The 21624-nt window shown below is 35.8% G+C and overlaps 1 protein-coding gene across 1 annotated transcript in view; it reads right to left on the reverse strand.

Moving 5' to 3' along the window:
- galntl6 (polypeptide N-acetylgalactosaminyltransferase like 6) overlaps positions 1 to 21624 on the reverse strand; it is a 299983-nt gene that overhangs the window by 154144 nt on the left and 124215 nt on the right. The window contains exon 5 of the mRNA XM_088647352.1: positions 13609 to 13775. Coding sequence (XP_088503478.1) covers positions 13609 to 13775 — 167 coding nt within the window. The remainder of the gene's footprint in view (positions 1 to 13608; positions 13776 to 21624) is intronic.

The raw sequence follows: 21624 nt of genomic DNA on the forward strand, positions 1-21624 counted from the left end.
AAATCTGAACTGCTTGCTTGTCATTCTGATAAGGTTATTCTTATCACTTTTCCATTACGAAACACCATGATTTCCAGTAATTATAGTTTTTTTACCCCCTGGAATATTGTATGAATGTCTCTAAGGTTTAAAGTTTATGAATATCTTCTGGGTTTTTTGACCTGAACTGAAATTCTAATAAGTTTTGCAATATTAAAACTGTCATTATCTACTACTTATTAAGAGCATTCTTTTCCTTGCAGTACTTAATTTATATGCCCATTACAGTTACCATAATGAGCCCACATGGAGTCTACACTTGATAGATTACAATATCAGATAATTGGTCAAAAATATGATTGACTATAAAATACCTTCAGCTCACAGCATGAAATCAAGTTGACTATGAAGAAGAAAAAATCCCATTATATCTAAAATTTGTTTTTTAAAACACGTTTTAAATGGATAAAAATATAAAAGGATTCTCACTATATTTTCCCACAGGTCAATATATTTAAACATACTCTATGTACTGTGTATCTTATATTACTGCTTATATTACTAGTAACAATACTTTGTCTTGTAAGAGCAAATGTTGAATTGACTCTTACACTTATTATTCAAAACTCTTGAAAATGTATCACCTTCTACGGCCTTGCAAACATCAAACACCAAGAAGCACATCAATCTGAAAAAAAGCTATCAATACTCACATTTTGGAAGTGGCTAACTGAATTGTAACATAAATCACTTACATTTAAAGAACAACGTAAGATCATTAAAAAGGTATTGCAGAGAGGCAAAAAATCCCGTTTAAATCTGTTTAAAGAAAATCAATTTCTCTAATATAAAGGAGTTTTTTCATTCTCAATAAAAATCACATTTCAAATGATCAATTAATGAAAAATTGATTTCTTATTTTTTTCAAATGTTCATTTATTGATTGTCTTCTGGTTTTATCAGAGCACTGAAACCATAAACATTACCGATACAGCTTGCTATTACGTTCAGTTAATAGCCAATACGTTTTGGGAAACTTTCACTAAATAGCCATGGCCTGCTCAGAGAACTGAGACTAGTCTAAGTCCATTGTGCAACTCTGAGAACAGGCATCTTAGAAAACTGACTGGAGAACAACTAAAAGTGCTACCATATAGTACAGATGGTTGACCCTCACTTAAGACATGCTAGAGATGCATACACCAGCATGTGAAAAGACTAACAAAGTACAGTATGCATAACCATTTTGAATTTGTAAAGGAACTCCGTAAACTTCAATAGAAAGGTCAAGCTGTTTCAAAATTGACAGCAGCTAAAACACATATAACATTGATTTTTCCTTTAACTACTCTTGCAATAGTATCAGGTCACAAGCTGCCTCTTGTGACAAAGAGTACATCACTGTCTTTTTTTACCTCATTTAATCAATCGAATCTCTATCTGTTCATGACAACAAGTGGCATTCCCCAATGCCTTGCAAAGCCAGCAGAAATACAAGGGCATCTTATCATCATTCAATTCTTCAAAACAAGACCTTTGCACCATTGATGCCGCCTGACACAAAGTGAAATATTTTAATTGAAGCCTTTCACTCTCCAGTTTGCAGATGGCAGGGAGATCAGATTATGCAGATCATTATTATTATTATTCATGATAATTGCCTAAAATTCAATGTGTTCATGTAGGTGCATTATTCATGTTTTGGCCTATATTTTGCTGAATTCAACCAACTCAGTATCAGTCTGCTCAATTGAACAGTATTAATAATCAGCTCTATAACCCACTAGAATCAAAAGCTCAAGCCTTCTAGTTTTTAAAAACCCTGCTGTCAGATTGATGCTCAATTAGAGCAATTACCTTTACAGACTTGTTTTTTAGCTATCAAGGGTGTTGTTTTTTGTTCTTGCTTTTAATTTACAGTAAATAGCACTATTTCTTTTTCACACCCTGAGAAATTATTCTTGAAAGACGAAAATAAACCAAAGGGTTTGTGCTTAGTACTCTTGAGCATTTAACGTTAAAGCTTCAAGATTATACATTCATAATTTAACCATCTTTTTTTAAGTATCAACAAAATATTGACTTACAGTACATTTTAAGACAACGGTCCTGCAGGTTTAATTTTCAATCAGAATATGTAAAGTTTTGATAGGAATTGATTATTTTCTGCTTTAAAAGGATTACATACAGTATCTGTATTAATATTGGCTTTAGAAAAAAACATTTTTGTCAAAGATGCTTATAGAGCCAGAGCTGCACAAATACTTGAAAAGCAACTTAATCTTAGATCCAACTCCCCAGAGTCATTTAGGGTAAGATGCTTTGGCAGTTCTTTCAAGGAAATGGGCTGGATTATTTTGGCGTGATTTATGACACAATTATAACTGGAATTAATTATTACAAGTAGGTTATTAATCATATGATGCATACAAAAGTAGCCAAAGCTGCTGATTTAGGCCATAAATGATGTCAAACTGATGAAGCAGTTTGTAGCCAATATTAGACCTACATACACTGGAGGTATAAATTATGGGGATACTTGAAAATAGACTGATAGGCAATCAAGAATGAATTGGTTCAGTATATGTTATATATAAATGCTCTAAACATTTCAATTCCAAAGAAAAGTCTAAAAAGGATAGAGAACACATCACTTCATTCCCTAAATTGTTTATTTGAAGGAATTATTGTCTTTTAGGGCATTCTTGTCCTCCTCCTGAATCAGAGTATAAATGGAGAGTGTTTGCCTTGTCTATAAGCAACGTAGGAAGGGACCACTGAACTAAAGGAAAATATATATTTTTTTAAAAAGTGTCTTGAAATCCAAACAGTACTGTAAATACACTGAAAGGATTCTTCATTCAAACGAGGATTACGTGTTTTCATTCATTCCATTGTCAACCAGAGCACACCCCGTTCTTGACTGCCCAATAACTTCAAACCGTCCTTCAGCTTTGGAAAGCGTTTTGCAAAATACTGCATGAAGGACATAGGAAAGAAGGCAAATAAAGGACAGCTGTTCACAGAAAATACAGTAGAGAAAATAAGAGATGAACAATGCCAACTGTCAGTACTGGTCAATCAATACATTTTTGCATAGATAAAGCCTTACAGTTACATATATATATATACTGTATAGTGTATAATTTGCTGACCCATCCTACGCATTTACCACCATTCTCACAGGCTACCTCAGTCTACTGTGTTCAGGCCAGATTAGATGCCTTCTGCAAAACTCATTACACTGAACATTGCACATCTTTCAAATCACTCAGAATACTGATCGTTGAAAGAAATCACTATCATTTGTATGCATGTTTATAGAAAATATAAGTATAACGACTTTGGATATTGCTTAAATGTTTTTATGTCATGTGATTAATTAATTGTTCATGATTGATCACGAAACACTAAAGCACACAAGCACCCTATCCCCTTATTAGTGAGAAAGTAAATTGGTAGAGGCGATTTAAACTCATCAACTGTGTTGCAAATCAGGAAAGAGTAATATGTCACATTTATCAAGAGTAATGCCTTTGTGCCATTGGTATGCTGAAGGTTAGACAAAAGTCAGTGAACAGCTGTGCAACATCTGGGGTGCTCACAGCAAGAACCCAGAAAGACAATGCAGGTAAACAGTCTGTTGATGATTGGTACAATCTAACCAAGAGTCACAATTCACTAAAATCAATGCAAATATCCAAGAATGTTTTGAAAGAATTGCCTGACTACAACAGAACTCCACTTTGTAGTGAGTGACTGACTGTACAGCATGACAAGGATCGGGTTCTGGGACCTCATTTAAAGTCTCTCCTCTTGACTCAACGGGCCCCGACTAGCTCTGTTGATAGAGCATGAGACTCATCATTTCAGGGTAGCGGGTTCGTGAGGTTGGACACAAGGCTAACCACCCTGTCCCGTAAAACACTAATGTTATGGTAACAGCAACAGGATGTTGCTCCCACTACAAGCCAGAAGGCATAACAGGCAGACATCCATCCATCTTGACTCATCCCAATGTGAGAAATGTCTGTCAGGACAACATGTCTTCATGCTAACAATGGCTTTACTGTGAGAGGAGATTATGACAATTTTGCCAAAGATACGCTACTAACAAGACCTGCGTACCGTGGAACATTTTTAGACATACCACATACAGTAGGGCTCAGAGCCAAAGAACTAGCATGTGACTGCCAGGTTCTACAAGAGGAATGGGACAGACTATGCAAACTCATACACAGCATGCACTTAATACAGCTTGTACTGTTTCCAGTGGTGATCATACACATGCTACAAGCCTGTGACTAGAAAACACCCATTGACGAAAAATGTTCATCGGCTTGATGGATTTACCCTGTAATGCCTGTTCAATAAAACGTCAATACACTTCCTGCATTTGCCTTGTAACAATTTTGTGAAACTGTTGCAGTTATACATTTCTTTTGATCTTCAGTATAGTATAGTTATTTTAGAGATTATCCCAGTACCTTCCATGACCTTTAGCTTGCACTGAATTGCTAAAATGATACTATGGACATGTTTCATTATTCATACAGCAAGGTGCTTCAAAACCTCTTTCCACTGACTCATCTGACAGAGTGGGAGAAAGGTTACAAACAATTGCACATTTGGTTGCACAAGTGATACTGTTAGTGCCCGAGTGATCTGAGGATCTTATCCAGCCATTCCACAAAGGAAGTCAAGGCATCAGCTTTGGCAACATGGCTGGGCAGCTTGTTCCAGACTCTCACAACCATTTTCTGGAAAACTCCTTAAAAATGCTTCTTCTTTGGCAACAACATTGCCTGTCGTCTCTGTCTTTCTTTTCTTGTACAATTGTATTGTTGTTGCTTTTTTTGTACTTCTTACCGCCTGAGAGCTAGCTAAATAGCATTTCATTATACCATATACCTGTATATGACTATAATGACAATAAACTTGAACTTGAAATTGAACTTTCCCCTTAGTTTCCATTTGTGATTTCTGGTTCTGGTTTCACTGTTGATTCCGAAGTCCATTAGGTTGATGTTTACTTTGGTAACGATCTGAGAAGGGTGAATGCATGAAACAGATCCCTTGCCGTCTTTTCTGTTCAAACTGAAAAGATTCAGCCGTTTTAGCTGTCAGTGTCGGACATTGCCTTGCCATGTGAAGAAAAGGATACTATTATGCCGCAATTTTAACTGGTTGTGTTGAGATACTGGTGTTGCCGTAACAACAAGTTGAGTGATATTTAAAAATATATTTTTTAAACTGTCCAAAAATCAACAATAGAGAGGGCACAATTCTCTATCTCTATTTACGATGAAACAGATGAATCTTGTTTGAAATATAAACAAAGTCCTCAAAATAAAAAAAATAACAATTATGTGTAGATCATGGAGTTCATTTAATCAGAAATAAATGTTATATTTCCAGGTACACAATAGAAGAGCTGATAAACACCACAGGAGCCTTACTCTATTTTAAACTTTGTGGTAAAATACACAAGTTTAGAAAGGATATTTATTATTGATTATATTTATATAAAATTAGTCTATTTGAGCATGATACAGGAAACGTACCATGCACAAGGTTCTTAGCGTTGAGACTAAACCCAGTACTTGAAAAGGAAATTTAGAATTCTTCACAGTATGTGCCGTGCAATGAAGAAACAGACTTTATATTATCGATTTACATATTTTCTATCTATTAAATGTTATTTCTGATGGAGCCAGGGTGTTCCGTGTTGATAATTCCAATTGAGATCTGGGTGTTTTACAGTAGGATGAGCTCCAATTTCAGGGCAATTAGTCATTATCAGCGATTCCCTAGGACTATGCATAATCACACAGACACCATCAACACCATCAAAAGCTCAGCATGACTGCCTGAGTGTGTGACAAAATAGTCTGCTGGAAGCCAGGGAAATTAAAAACAGAACTTGGGAGATGAAAAAAAAGCATGATGCAAGCACTAAAGTGCACTGCAAAAAATTACAATCTATTATCCCAGAAATCATTGCAGGAGGAATGAGAAGAAATGTCTTACTGTGTGTCTGAGCTACAAATGTAAGATATCTCAAAAACAGAGTAAAACATAATATTTACACTGCATATACTGTATAGTAGCTATTCTACAGTAACATGCTCACAAAGGAAACAATCCTATTCCATTTCTGGAACAAGTGCTTCAGATTCATTTAATAATAAACAGTGAAAGGCCTTACCTGTCTGGAAAGGGATTCTTTATGTCAAGGCATTTAAATAAGCACAGAATGGCTCAACAGATGTAAGCAATTGAGGCGGAAAAGTCGTTAATGCTGAAGTTGCTTTTTTCTGTGTGGCTGTCTGAGAGGTCACCTTCTGTACAACCCCTAAGGGCAAAGGAAGACTTTCTTGCTGCCACGACAGCTTCCTGGGAAGCAACCTTTGAATCTTTTCCATACGCCTAATAAATGTACTGGGCCACTGTAATACTTTAGCCGTCTCCTTTGTGCCTCTTAAAATGTCACAGTGAAGGAGAGCCAAAAGTAGAATTCTTTAAGGTTCATTTAAAGACTTCCTTAAAGCTATGGGGAGTCAGCTGGAAACTACAAAACGACGGTGTCAAGCAATACTGTACCTTGTCACAGTGCTTGAGTGCAAACTACTGTTCGCCGAGCTGTACGAAGCAGGCATCAGAGACTATGGGGCTTCAATGTAATTGCATATCTGACACAATCTCCAGGCTAACAAAATCTCGAGGAAATCAGAGCCATGCCCTAGTCCAATTATTCAAGCCCACTGCAGCTGATGCAAAACAATATATAAGGGCACAGTCATTTTACAGGTGCTGACAGATTATTGTAACAAAAAGGGACGTCCCATCAAGACTTTCTATGACTATTTAACACAAGCAGAAATTTGAGTATTTACAAGGAAAAACAGGGTAACAACAGTTATCCTAAACCGAGGATTGTCAACAGTGCATCTTAACTAGAGAACATACAGTATATATTGCTGCTTTTCTTTACATACTGTGCCTCAGTGACCGTAAATTTTACTTTTGAATAAAAAACTGCAATTAAGCAAGTGTTAATTGTTGAAATGCATCGTTCGCTTCTGTTATTTTTGCTGCTCTATCAAAATATACACATCTGCGAGCACTGTTTAGATTCATCAATCATTCATATACCTCACTAATTGGTGTTCTTACTTTAATTAAGAGACAAAGTGAACAATGTTTATGATTATAATTTTTTGTATGAAATAATAAATACTGTACTTAACACTTCATTTATTTGGGTATATTCAGCCTATTTTTTTTTACTTTCATAATAGTAATACTTACTGTAAGTGCAAAAACTCTAGTTTTTGAGAAGGTATAAAGTATAAGTGGAGTCAACATTTCCCGGATCTTGTAACCCAAAACATACAGTGGCCTGAAATGCCTGCTCGTTTCAATACCATTTTTACTGCATTTTCCACCTGCTTCAAAAGTTGCCAATGGAACCCAATTATTGAAGGCAATCAGTTTTCAAGAGCTTTTATCAATCGTTTTGTTTGTATTAGATTCATACTTTTTAATCTGAGGAACATTTTCAAATCTGATAACTGGAGGGGCTTCAGGGACAGACTGCCAGATTGCTCTGTTGAAACCCCAGCTAGGGTTAGGGTTAGCATTTCCATACTACTTAGACATTTCTTATGGTCAGTGCTGGATTTTGGGTCCCAAGGGAACTTTAGGACCAGTGATAATTTATTCTTATCTGCAACTTTTTTGTCAGAGACTTTTGGCGGTCCATGTTGCATATGGAAGCATTCAAAAAAGTGACTCAGATCAAGAGTTGTAAGAAAACCTGTTCGACTGGGAAAATTCTCTTAATCTTGTCATTTAATGTGCAACTAAACACATAAGTGGAGTCATCCTTTCCTGGATGATATAACCCAAACGCTACACTTGCCTGAAATGCCCACTCATTTCAACCCTCATATTATCGAAGTTAAAAATTAATGTATTCTGCCGTGAGAGTTACAGTATGTAAAGATGTACCTGAATTGTATTCTTCATTAACAATTTAGTTAAGAAAAGTCTAGAATTGCAAACTTTTGAAAATTGTGCTGCTTTATTTGTACAGCTGTTGAGATTAAATAAGACGAAATGCATGAACATTGGCATCTACTCCAATGCAGTGTAAAATAGCAGTACAGAAGGTAGAAACAATCTTTAGATGGATCTTGTTGTTTAGTGAGGAATCGAGATTGACCCGTTGTGGTTCGTCAGCCAGCCAGTTGGCAAAAAACACAGAGGTGCATGACAAAGGCATTAAAAGACACCTTTACGAATAAATGTACAGCCACTGAGCATTCTGATCACCACTTAGTTCAGTACAGAGCAAAGGAAAGCTGTTGTAGTGCAGTGGATCACCTAAATCCTTCTTTTACATGGAGGTACAAATGTACAGACAACTGTGTGATTGATGCCCTAGTTTAACAATGAAATAATATACTAAGTGGTAAATGACTGGTCTATGCAGTCTAGCATACTCTCTTACTCTTAAAAAAGAAATCAGCTTCTGAATCTGAGTGGGCGCCGTATTTAACTGGCCAGATTTCTAAGGCTTTGAGCCTTCTTGAAGATAGAAAACTTCTCAGGTATTTGAGGTCTGAAAAGACTGAATTTAATGTTAGATAAAGGGCTGTGCTCTTATTTGTGGAATTATTGATTTCCTTTCCTTGGTATCCACTAGGCGACAGAAACCTCTTGTTGGATTTTAATGCATTTATTTGAAATAGGAATAAATGTTCCCTCCAGTTTAGTAACAGTTTAGAGAGTACTTTTAATTGATTCTCTGGATTGGGGTTTCTATTTTCTAAGAACCAGCTTCACAGTTCTTCTACTGCGTATACTGTATCTTTAAGATGCTGTTGAGATCTGTTTGTCACTGAGAGACACAGACAACCAAGTTTTGGGTCTGTAAAAGACTGAGCCTCCTATTTACTCACATTTATTATAAATATTTGTAATTAATAATCAGTGCTTTTTCCGTTGTGTGCAAGGTTTTATAAATAAATGATTTTGTCTGTTACTGTGCTGCCTTTTCTTTCACTCTGAAACTACACTGTGCCAGGAACAAAGAAGCCATATGATCACACTTTTATAAATATGCTTCCAGGACAAGTAGGTGTCAGGACTTAATTTCTAAACTTTAATTTGCCTTATTTATCAAATTTATTTATCCTATGAATTAGAATGGTCATTTGACCTCAACTGTAATGGACTAAACATACTAAATTGTAACAGTATACAACTGTATCATGAATCAGCATTAACGATGATTGAAACATTAAAGGATTGAAGCATTAAAGATCAGTTAAAAGCAAATGTTACCAATGGAACTAAAAACTAAAACTATCAATGACAGGTATGACAGTGAAGACTATTGCAATTAATCATTTGCATGGCTGTTTTGCAATTAGCAGTTTACATAAAGAGCTCAGAGTGAATCTGTTTTGTTAAGAAAGAAAATACATCTTGCATTCTTTGTTGCATGCATGTTCTGTACTTAATGGGTACATATTTTGCTAAGATGGGTAGCTGCTACTGTAGCCTGTGCTGTGTATCTTATACACGAACCTTAAGAACAGCTACTGTACACCAGAGAGGAGGCCATAAAGTCCATATAGATCATTTGTTAGTAATAGATCTGAGGATCATGTTCTCAACCCTTCGCAGCAGCCTAGGTGAACACAGTGAATTTAAAGGTAACGAGGCAATTTTGGTTTCCAGTGTGGCCTTTTCTGAGTTCATGTGTTGCTTAATTTTTCTTTTGCTCACATAACTATTTTCTTGGGGCAACTCAAGCTGTGCAGGCATTAATGCCATTCATTGCTTGGCTGTTTCCCAGACAGTCTTGCTGTTATCCTCCTTGCAAGAAGAAAACTGCTATTATGCTGTGTTTATTAATTTCCATCCGCCGAATTGTGTAGTCTGAAGCACATGCAAAAGCCAAATTTAAAAACCTACTGTACACTTCTGACCAAAGTACTATTTTCTTCATATACTTTACTTGACTAGAAACACAAATGTGTTAATACAGACAGTTATTTAACATCAGAGGGTAAAATCTAGAATATAGTATTAATTTCGACAGGCATGTTTCTCTTGAAGACAGGAGTGAAGTTCATTTGGTATTATAAGCTACGTTATTGACTGAAAGCAGCATACATTCAGGAATCAGAGTGTTAAACTGCTCTGACTTGGATTGTCACTTATGGCACTCCATTCCTAAAACTGGAAAAAGTGGTTGTGGCAGGCAATTTAATTGTAACATGTTCAGCTAATTATGCACCTCTACAGATTACGGGTCTGTGGGAATAAAAACTACAGAAGAAAATACTTCAGTGCCACTGAGTAAAGAAACAAATGGTAGAAAAATCAGAACTGGATGTTTGGCTCGAATAAAAATACTCCACTTGGCACTTGGCAAGCAATTTAAGGAACAAATAAAGCATATCAGATGACCCTGATTACTGTGCATGATTGTAGTCATAGAAGAAATATGTGGATTATTGTTTCATAATGTTTTTTGTTTTTTGACATTGCATGTATAAACAACTATGTAATACAAATTTTAATTATATGTAATAATGCAATTTTATTACATGCTATTATTTGTTAAGCAATCATTAAATTCTAGACTGCCGTTTCTGTGTCTTTATTTAAAATCTGCCCCCCATAGGAAAGTACTGAAAGGATACTTTTTGGATAGGAGTAGAAGTTGTGTATATACAGCAAATTACTCTCATTCATATTCCACTAGTATGAAGTCCTGTAATTGTGGGAAACAATACCTAATGATTATTATTACATTTTCAAAAGGAGTCAAATTAAAGCTTTATATAGCTGTTGGAAAATAACTAGAAAAATGAGAACACAAATACCAGAATTCTGAAAAAGTTATTTTTTTCCTGTTATTTCTTTAAAGCATACTAATTGATATTACTGAGGTATGCTGTAAATTAATATTTGTAATTAAGTGAGGCAGAAACAAATGTAATGCAAATGAACAAATACAACAAAATGAAAACATTTGTAGTGGCAATTTATCATAAAGAAACATCATGTATTTCATTGCTTCTGTGATTTTCCTGCTCTAATGCATATACAGTAGGCCTACTTATGTTTGTGACTACTTTAAAATCATTTAAAGTGACTTAATTTTTTTAATTGTTTTATTTTAGTCACTGTTAATCTACAGCACATATGCTTCTTCTGAATGGAAGAAAATAATACTGAGTTAAGCTATTATTAAAAACTAGATTGTTCCACACGCAAGAAATTAAATAATTTAGACTTTGGAATATACTGTATATTTGCATATTCCCGATTAATTAAGATAAATATATTGCCAGAATATAAAATATCTATCTGAATACAGAGAAAGAAGATATTATCTGTTTTAGCCTACCTGTCTGTTTTTTAGATGTTAATTATATTGTTTGGAATGAAAAGCTTTGCTGTGATTCTTATCTTCTCTGCTTCCAATTGTGCTATCAGATAAGAACATGGGATAAGAACATCTTACGTTTAGCACCCATCTGCTATCACACTCCTGGCTGTTTTTATCCTGGTTTTATCCTGATTAAGAAATGCAGAATTGTCATTATTTGGAACCAAAAATCTAAAGCCCTGACCAAAACACCACACCCCCTTTTAAAAGTAATTACCAGAAAATTATTTGAAGTACTACTAAAATCTCTACTCACTGATTGCAAAATTTGTGCTTTTAATTGCACCATTACAATTTAAACCCACACGAGAATTTTAGAGTGCCTTATGATACAGGACATATCTTGAAGAAAATGTCTGATCTATAACTAGTGATCAATTATTCTATTCACTTTATATTCACCTCCAGGGAATTCATTAACGTCACCCTATTCACATAATGATGCAAAATATTAGTAAACAGACAATTGTATATGGAAAATAAGCCTTGTTACTCTGAAAGAACAAAGAATGCTGCAAAAATCTGAATTCTTGATAGTTTGTGGTATTATTCTCCTGTTGTCTTTACTTTATCATTCACAACAGCACATTTACAAACTGTACTGTGATTAGCAATCATAGTGTTTTAGTTTACAGGAAAATCATACAGCTACAACCATAGGCTGTAGATGACAGGAAATAAGTTTATTGGACAGCATTAGCAAGGTAAGGTTAGGGATAGCTCATGCAATTGTCCAGAGTGGTTTTATACCTACTACTGTATATTAACCGACCAGTCTGTAAATTTGCTATTTGCATTACTAAACAGAATGGGGGTAAAAACTGGCTTATTAACTTCCAAAACTGCACAGAGAGTGGGAGCTATATTGAAATGCATCTAAAACTGAGAATAGGAGGCATTTCTTTCCCCATACGGTTGTGAGAGTGTAAAAAAGCTAGCCAGTCATGTTGTTGAAGCCAATACACTGACTTCCTCCAAGAAACAGCTTGATGAGATCGTTGGATCAATTAACTACTCACTACCAAATGGGCTAAATTGCGTGCTCTTATATGGAACTTTTCATATGTTCAAAAAATACTTCCCTCTGCAGACAAATGATCATCAGTAGACAGACACACAAAGTTTATCTTGGAGAGCCATCAAGAATTTGAAAAATGTATGTTTAAAAAACATGCTTTGGCAATCTGGTGTCTCAAATCACCTACAACACCCATTACCAATCAAAAGATGTTGCATTATGTACGGTTCCGGAGTTAACTGGCGCTTTTCACCGAAAGGAAAATGTACAGTATTTACATTTTTGCCTATGAAAACATTTTAGTTATCGAACTAAATAAAAACAGGTGGGTAGCTGCATCAGCATGCGTAGGCTGCAAAGGAACAAGTAATAGTTTTATTCCATGCTGAAAAAAAAGAAGAAAGAAAACACAACGTTTCGGCCGTGGAACCTGAAGAAGTCTCCACGGCCGAAACGTTGTGTTTTCTTTCTTCTTTTTTTCAGCATGGAATAAACCTATTACTTGTTCCTAAATAAAAACAGGCCTTACAAGTCCAGATATGGTTGTTAAAATACCAACATGTACTTTTTTAAGCCCCAGTTTTTCTCTGGATCCTGTAAAAACCCCAGTAACAAATGATATACAGTAGTACCAAGAAACATTCTAGCGCTAAGCAACAGAACCAACTCTTAGATAATTATCAATCACACCGTGTTGCTCTTTTCACCTGAGTCAGCTCTCAACTGAGTAAAACTGATGTTGATGCATCAACAGCAGTATCAAATCACATGTCTTTTGTATAAAACGCCTAAGACTGTTCTACTTCTTGGAAATTGTAAGGTCAGTAACGTGGTAATCCACTGACTTTCATAAATGCAGAGTTGTGGGGGTAGAATGTAAACAACATAAAACAACAATTTGTGACCCATAAATGCAGTAGGCAGAGCATGGTAAATGCACGTATAAACAACATTAACACAGTATTGTTGGTTGCCAAGGAAATATACAACAGATTGTGAAGGAGAATAACTGTATTTGGTTCAGGGGTGCAGAGGGCAGAAAAGGCTGTGTTTCATTGTGCGGGAGAAACTGAAAATAAAAATCGGGCACCATCCAAAGGATAAAAACATTATCCATCCCAGCTAAAGTGTTACTCACCTCGGTCACTAAAGTCATCCACTAGAATTATTTCCGCTATGAGGTGGTCAGGTGTCCTGTGCATAATGCTGTGTACCGTTCGTAGCAGAGAGGACCAGCCTTCATTATGGAAAGGAATGATGATGCTGGTGTTTGGCAGCTTTTCCAAATACAGCTTTTGCTTGCAGCTATATGGAACATAAGAGAGAGAAAAAAATTAAACATACTGGAGACAGATCCAAAGACTCAATTGCTAAAAACAACTGAAAGCATTATCTTCTTTTGTTGCGTTGTTACTGTGTACTGAAAACATAACATCTGTATTGTGACATTAATTGTACTTTACATATTTCAGACTGGTGTTTGACTCATTACATATTTCTTCTGCATTTTCAGTAAAAACAAATATATGATATTGCAAATAATGAAGATGGTTTTTGTTCAGTTTTTTAATCCACTAAGACAGTGTAGAATGATGTTTTCAACTATTGTCCGTGTTCAACAGGAGTCTTTGAGAAAGGATGGGATATTCAAACCACCTTTAAACTGAAAGACATTAAGTTGTAAATTAGGCATCAGCTTAGCTGAAAAATTGTGATAAATACATATCCACAGCCAACGTGAAATGTGCATATCTATTGTGTAAGACTGATCAACTGTTCAGATTTACTGCCAATGGTCAGACTGTGTGAAATGTGCAATGATCAGACCATGTGAGCTGAACAATGTTTCTAATTGGTTCAAAACTGTTATTTTGGGTTAGATTTCATAGTGAGTATCTATCTCATTAGTATCACACAGTTGCAGCACACAGGTACTGACCACCAGTTTCCAACTCAGCAAAAGTGTAAGGCTGAATTTACATATTGCATCACCCAGTGTAAGATGTTTTAAAATGCTCATGGTTCCCTGTGAACATGGAACCACACTGCCACCCTATCCGAAAACCTTACAGAAATTTCATCTGGATTCACACAGAGAAAATAAAAATCTTACACTCAAAGTCAATTACAAATTAATGCAAGTTCCCCTTCATTTAAATAATTAAGAAATGCAAATGACGGTTTTCAGCATTTTATTTTCTGCTCAGGAAAGTGCACCCTTTATGGTAGAAAAAAGGAAATTCTAATTACTGTGTGCATATTTTTACATGTATTTTTTCAAAATCATCAGTTAAGGAATGTTTCACTAAACATGATTTTTAAATTAAATGCCTGGCCTGTTCATTAAACTGATTTAACCAACGTACAAACCAAAATATTCCTAATATCTGAAACATTCAGTGCTTGATATTCTATCTTGGAAAATGATACTTAGAAAAGCTCAGTGCTAGTCCAACATATACTGTTAATATTACAGAGGGAAATATTTTTATATAAACTGACAATAAAATAGATGAATACTGAATTTTCTCAATATTTAATACAGGATTTCTTAAATATTTCTCATTTACGAAATGCCATACAGTTCTCCAAATGGGAATGTTTAAATGACATTGCATTCCAACAATTATGGGAATGCTGCTCAAAGAGACTGATTTTAATTCATTCAAGCTCGTCATCCATTACACAAAAAAACAAATTTCACATTTCACTTACGGGTTTGACTGTTAGCAGCAAAGGGGGTTTGACAGTGATGTCTCATGTCTTTTAAAGAGTCAACCTAGATATATCTAAAGGATTTTGTATTATTCAATTTGGGATCACCACTGTGGGAGGCGTTTGACAAGATTATCTCTAAGTGGTCACTAACAGCATGTGCATTATAAGACCATGTGTTGCCATTTGCTACCTTGACCCTGTGCAAAGGGTTTGGACCTTATGCTTGATTACATATCTTAGCAGAAGTCATTGTCATGCTACCTCATATTGATCACTGCAGGAAGATGAAAACATTTTAGTATGTAATAGCCTCCTCATATGTCAATATTAGGAATGATAGTTTTTTTCAGCACGGTACTCCAGTTTCACACATTTAGTAACTTCTGTTACATGAACGGTTTTGGAAATTATTGGGTTTAGAAAGGGAAGGTCTTGTTTACCTGCGTTGCTAGACTCCTTTCATCAAGGAAAAGGAATCAATAGTAAATAAAGCTCAAGCATACAAAAGTATATATTCGGATTCAAGGAAAGCTTTTGATAATGTCCCCAATACAAGTCTGAATCTCGAATTAAAAGCATCAGGAATCATAATTAATGTGTGGACATGAATTAATAGATGGTTAAACAAAAGGAAACAATGCATTATCTCAATGGGCACAAGCTGTAATTGGGCAGGTGTAGGCAGTGATGTGCCAGAGGGATTTACTGCTGGGCCGTAGCTCTTACTGCTGTAAAACAGTTATTTAGATTCTGATTTAGATAGAAAATCAAAATTGCGGATGACACAAAAAAGGCAAATGACAAACACAGTGACAAGGGAAAAACAAAGAGACATAAATGAAATTGTGTAGCAGGCAGACCTACTCTACAATTGTATGTCTGTCCACATATACAAGTGAAAAGTAATCCATACTCGTAGTGGAAATAATCATATTACCTTAAACATGGCTTGGATCAATAAAAAATGATACTTCTGTTCTACTTCCTGTACAATTTTCTTTTTATAGCCCTTGCTCACTTGCAGTTAAGTTTTCTTTTTGTAAAACAGATCTATCTTCAACCTCATGCAACATATTAATTAGTTCTTTTCCTTGCTTCTTGTTGGGCTCTGCGTATCTTTAGACTGTACCTGTGCAATATACAGTACAGTATCATTTGCTAAAGTGGCAGTCTGTACACAGTAATTTAACAAAAACAAACAACATTTAGGAATCTACCTGATAATTACACTTGCTCAGAGTTGCAACTGGCAGATCAGACTGCATTTTATGGTTTGTACAAGATGCTGCATTTATCTTAGCAACAAACTTGACAAGCTAAAGCAATTTACTGCTCTCTGCTGTATGCCTATTATGTGGAAGCACAGCTTTATTAAGATTTTATTTGGGAAAAGGCACAATGATAAACATAAACAAATGTAATGTCTGTGCATGCTCATTTCCCCTGGAGTTGTGCCAGATTCCAGAGACACGCTTTCTAAATGCCCAAGAGAATGACTGTACTTTTAACAGTAAATTGAAAACCCACACATTAGGAGATACAGGTGAGAAAAAAAACAACAATTTACATAGTAATTGACTGATAGTGTCAGATACTTAATTTGCACAACTGATTGTGGTGATGGAAAATTCCTAATAGGAGCTTGCCATTTGGGGTGAAGTAGTCCTTTGTGCTGTTGCTTGATAATCCTGTTACATTGTCTTGCCATAGAAAATAAAAAGATGACCCAGGGTACACAAATGGCAGCAAAACAATGAATAAAAAATATATTGATACAACTATGTAATACGCCTTTTTAAGTTTCCATTTTTCTTTTTATTGAGGATAGAGATTATGCTGATATTTAGTTGTAACTGGAAACATTACAGTACAATCCAGCCAGGATTTTGTTGAGCTGCAATATTTTTGGTGTTCGTCTTAGAAACAGTCAAGCTTTTTGTACTGGATCTGGAGATTGTGTACAAAAAAATTACACAAATAGGAAACATTGGTTCATTATTGCTGCCTATTTTTACAAATAAACGTTCAGAAAAAAAAGTCAGCTAGATATATAGACTTTTCAGTTTAGACTGGCATCCTGCATTCTCTTTGGAGCCAGGTTCTGCAATGTATTTGCCAAGACATTGCATCTCAAGCCAAGAAAAAATGTCCCTTTTTTGGCTCCAATATTTCCAGCTTTGCCAGCTGAAACACTGCACATTTTGCCTTGCACAATCTCTAACTGAACCATTCTCTATCACATGACTTGCTTTGTGATGTGATTTGCTTGAGTATTGTGTGTGTTAACTTTGCCTCAAGGGTCTCTGAGCTCACAGGTAAATTTTACTTCTGCCGTAGCAAGTGAGACACATCTTCTTCTTTCTAATGCCAGTTGTAAGAGTGCATTGCTTGAATTTTTTATTCAACAATAAGTTTTTTTCTCTGGAGTCACATACAGTACGCACACAGTTAAGGTAAATTGTATGTCTCTGCTGAAGACTGTCTATAACAATAATCAAGTTTTGCATTTCTCTTAAATCTTTACTGAACCTCATTTGCTATTTCAAGTTTCAGGCGTCAGAAAAACTTCAGCAACTGAACAGATCTCGCTGAGGGTGATAAAACTTTCACACATGAAAGCAGCTCTTTAGAATTCTAAACAAAATACACTCAAAAAACTAGCAGCACAATGCACTGAAAAATAATGAATCCCCTATCCCAAGTGTGTATTTTCTGTTTAAATCTGAGATTACAATTTTGATACCATCAAATAAAATTTTAATATTTACCATGTGCACAATCCATTCCAAACTCAAGAAGTTACAAATGTATTGATTGGATACAAATGAATTAGGTTATTACATTAGGTAATAACATGTACCAGTAGCATATCACGTTAGCTAATAACTTGTGAGTGTGTGCGTGTTTGTGTCTGAGTGTGCCCTGCAACTGACTTGCATCCTGTCCGGGGTGCCTGCCTTTTGCCCACTGTTTGCCAGGATAAACTGCAGCCCCTCCACAACCCTGTATTGGATGAATCAGTTAAAAATGAATGAGTGGATTATAATGATACTGCATATATGTGGCAGAGGGTTTTGAAGGCTGATGACAGACATAAACGGGGACTATTTTGGTCAAAATGTAACGCTTTATGTCTGATCAAAACCAGGGCCGGATTTTGGAGTTTGTAGGCACTTTCACTCTGAAATGTGCAAAAATAATAATAACATCACTTTATTAACCCTTTACAATTTCTTGCATAAGGAATTATCTTTTCGCATACCCCAGTTTGCTCTCCATGAGACACACAGATAGGGAGAGAGAAGCTTGGGGTCAGAGCGCAGGGTCAGCCATTGTACGGCACACCTGGAGCAGTTGGGGTGAAGGGCCTGGCTCAGGGGCCCAACAGAGTAGGATTCCTCTGCCAGCTGCGGGATTTGAACTGGCAACCTTCCAGCCACAAGCATAGATCCTTAGCCACAGAGCCACCACTCCACCCCAAAAAGAGTGGTAAACCCCAATTAAATTACGTCGGTTGACGTGATACAACTATTGTAATGACCGGGGAATTCGCACAGAACGAATCTCGGACACCCCTGATGTGCCGGCAACAACACGTTTATTTACCTCCACCTGTCAGACTTTGACAGACAGAGATTAAAACTCCTCGAAGGGGTTACACACACACACAGGGTAAGGATGAAGGAGGGATACTTCAGGTTACGGTGGGTTACAAGGACAAAGCAGCAAACACTGCCGGCTATTTACGATGGCTTCTCATAACCTCTCTACGCTATTTACACTGCCAGGTCAATCTCTGGTTGACACACTGACCTCAAGTCCAGCCCCTCGTCCCCTGCCCCCAGCCTGCCTTGCTGGTGCATAGCTAAGGGGAGGTGCAGCCCCTATAGTGACCGGTTAGGGCGCTACACTATTCTAATGCTTAACCCCGTGATTGATGGAGCAAGTTGAGCGACCATCACTTCGATACTTCTAGTTTCTAGAACAACCACTAGATAGCGTAGAATTACTGATTTGGAGCACCTAGAGTTGATCGCAAGCATGTCGTTCAGTTCGATTTTCAGTAGTCACTAGAGTTTCCCTCCTTCGTAGGCCCTAAATTGTTTGTAGGCCCTAGGCACTGTGCCTAAAGTGCCTAATGGGAAATTCGGCACTTTTTCAAACCCTGCTTAGAACATCAACCAGTTAACACCATCCTAAATATCGGGTATAGATATGCAGTATCTTGTTATGAGGATGCTTTTCACCAGCTGGGACTGGGAAGACTGTCAGGATTGAGAGGGAGTTGGAAGATGCAGGCGAATCCCAGAGAAAATTCCGGACTCAGCCAAGAATCTTAAACAGGGTAAAAAATTCAGCAGGACAATAAAATAAAGCACAAGGCCAAAGCTGCTTTGGAGAGTTTTGACAAGAATGTCCTTGAGTGAATAAACTGAACTGACTGCAGACTGCAGTCTATTACTGATTCCCAATATACAGTACTTGTCAGAATTTGAGCAATTTTTTGGGGAACAATTGACATAAATTACTTTTTGGTGAGGACTGTCCATCAGTGGTAATCCAAGGATGAGCATTGTGGGAACTGGTTCTTAAAACTTCTTGTCTATAGTTTAAAAAACAGAAAGCCTGAGAAACTCACATCATATAAACACTGGCAAAATATATAAAAATTGAGTGTAACAAAGGAAAATAAAAAACTCATTCACTTGGCTTCTCAGTAAAAGCAGCTTTCTGTACTCCATTCTTTGTTCAGGAGTTCCTGTGCTCTGGCTCTTTGGTACACTCAACACAGAACATTTCAAAACAGACATTATAGGTGAAAAGAACCTATTCTGTTGGCTTTTTTCACTACCAATAGATTGCACCATGTTTCCAATAATATAATGCCTTGTATGGTGATCTACTATAAGCCTACTTCTGTTTTGCTAAAACAATCAATTGAATATATATATATATGTCTCTATTAATAAATTAGTGTTGCTGTCAAATGATGAACACAAGAAGTAACAATATTCTATAAAACATAATTTTGACTCACCTATTAGTAAATGTGCTGGCGGCACATAAAGAACTATGCACACTATATAAGAAATCAGAAATACAAGTTTTATAATAAATTAAAAATACAAAATATTGCTTATTAATGTATGACAAACTGCTGATCTGATTATAATATTATAAACTTAATCTATTACAGGGATTTGTATTTGCTGACTGCATTCTTTTAAATTAAAACTTTAATTATGTGGTCTGCCAAGATCCCACACTGAATTAATGTAGCCTGAGAACCATTGACTTAGACGATCACAATTTCCACACAACAGCTGGCGATAAAAGAAAATTGAAAAATTATAAATTGAGCCTTTTATTGCACTTAGGCAACCGAAAATCACATGAAATATTTTTTTTGTTAAACATCATTTGTGTTGACTGGCTGTCATCAGTCGCACTATAAACGTTACTCACTGTCTGCTGTGGGACTACATTTGAATTGTATATGAGGCTTGATTAGATCTCTATGTAAACTGTTGCTATTTTGTATCTATTAATATTCAAAATCTGTGACATACCTGGACAAGTTCCAATTTAGACTATTTCAGCTGTTTTTACGGTGTTACGTATTTAAACAGGGTATTCACAAGGAGTCCAGGCTTAATAATTATGTAAAAAATATTTAAACAGGTGCATATTTAATCAAAGTCTTAGCTTTGGTATTAATCATCAATATTCAGCACAGATAAATCAAGGAAACTGCCTAATCGTACACAATAATATTAACAACAGAGTGAAAGAAATTAATAAAGAGCAACAGTGGGCTTTTATACAGCATTTGTCATGACTATACATTTTGTGTCCCAGCAGATAATGTTTGCAATCAATGTCAAAAAAATTATTTGCAGAGAATTAAATTATATAAGAGAACAATATCACATGCTACATGCACCAGAGAGAAGGTTACATAAACTACTGACACAGGGATGATACTACAACAAATACATACAGTATACAGTATTAATTTTCATAAACAGCAGTTAAGTAATTTTAGTAATTATCTTGTTTCTATGGCAAAAATTGAATTGGGCTTCACACAACAAATGATTTACAAAATCAAAGACCAAAAAGCTACTATTACCTCTACAAATGGGATAGATACTGTACCTACAGTAGCATTTTTCATTTTTGGGTTAGGCCTGTTCTCTACCATAAGCTACAGGTACAATACTTATTTTCACAATTATAATGTACATTATAAAATAAATGTATCTTTATAGTTTATAGTTTGTAATTTTACAGTTAATATCAAATGTTTTATACAGCAGCAGCCTCAGAACTATAAACTGCCTAATAATGATAAAAATAGAAAACAACACAAATCAGATTGTAAGAGGACTGTTATTCATTACTCATTTGATAAGGTTTTATTTTACTGCAGAAA

Source organism: Lepisosteus platostomus, chromosome 1 (genome assembly GCF_059453375.1).
Source record: "Lepisosteus platostomus isolate fLepPlt1 chromosome 1, fLepPlt1.hap1, whole genome shotgun sequence".
Taxonomy (NCBI): Eukaryota; Metazoa; Chordata; class Actinopteri; order Semionotiformes; family Lepisosteidae; genus Lepisosteus; species Lepisosteus platostomus.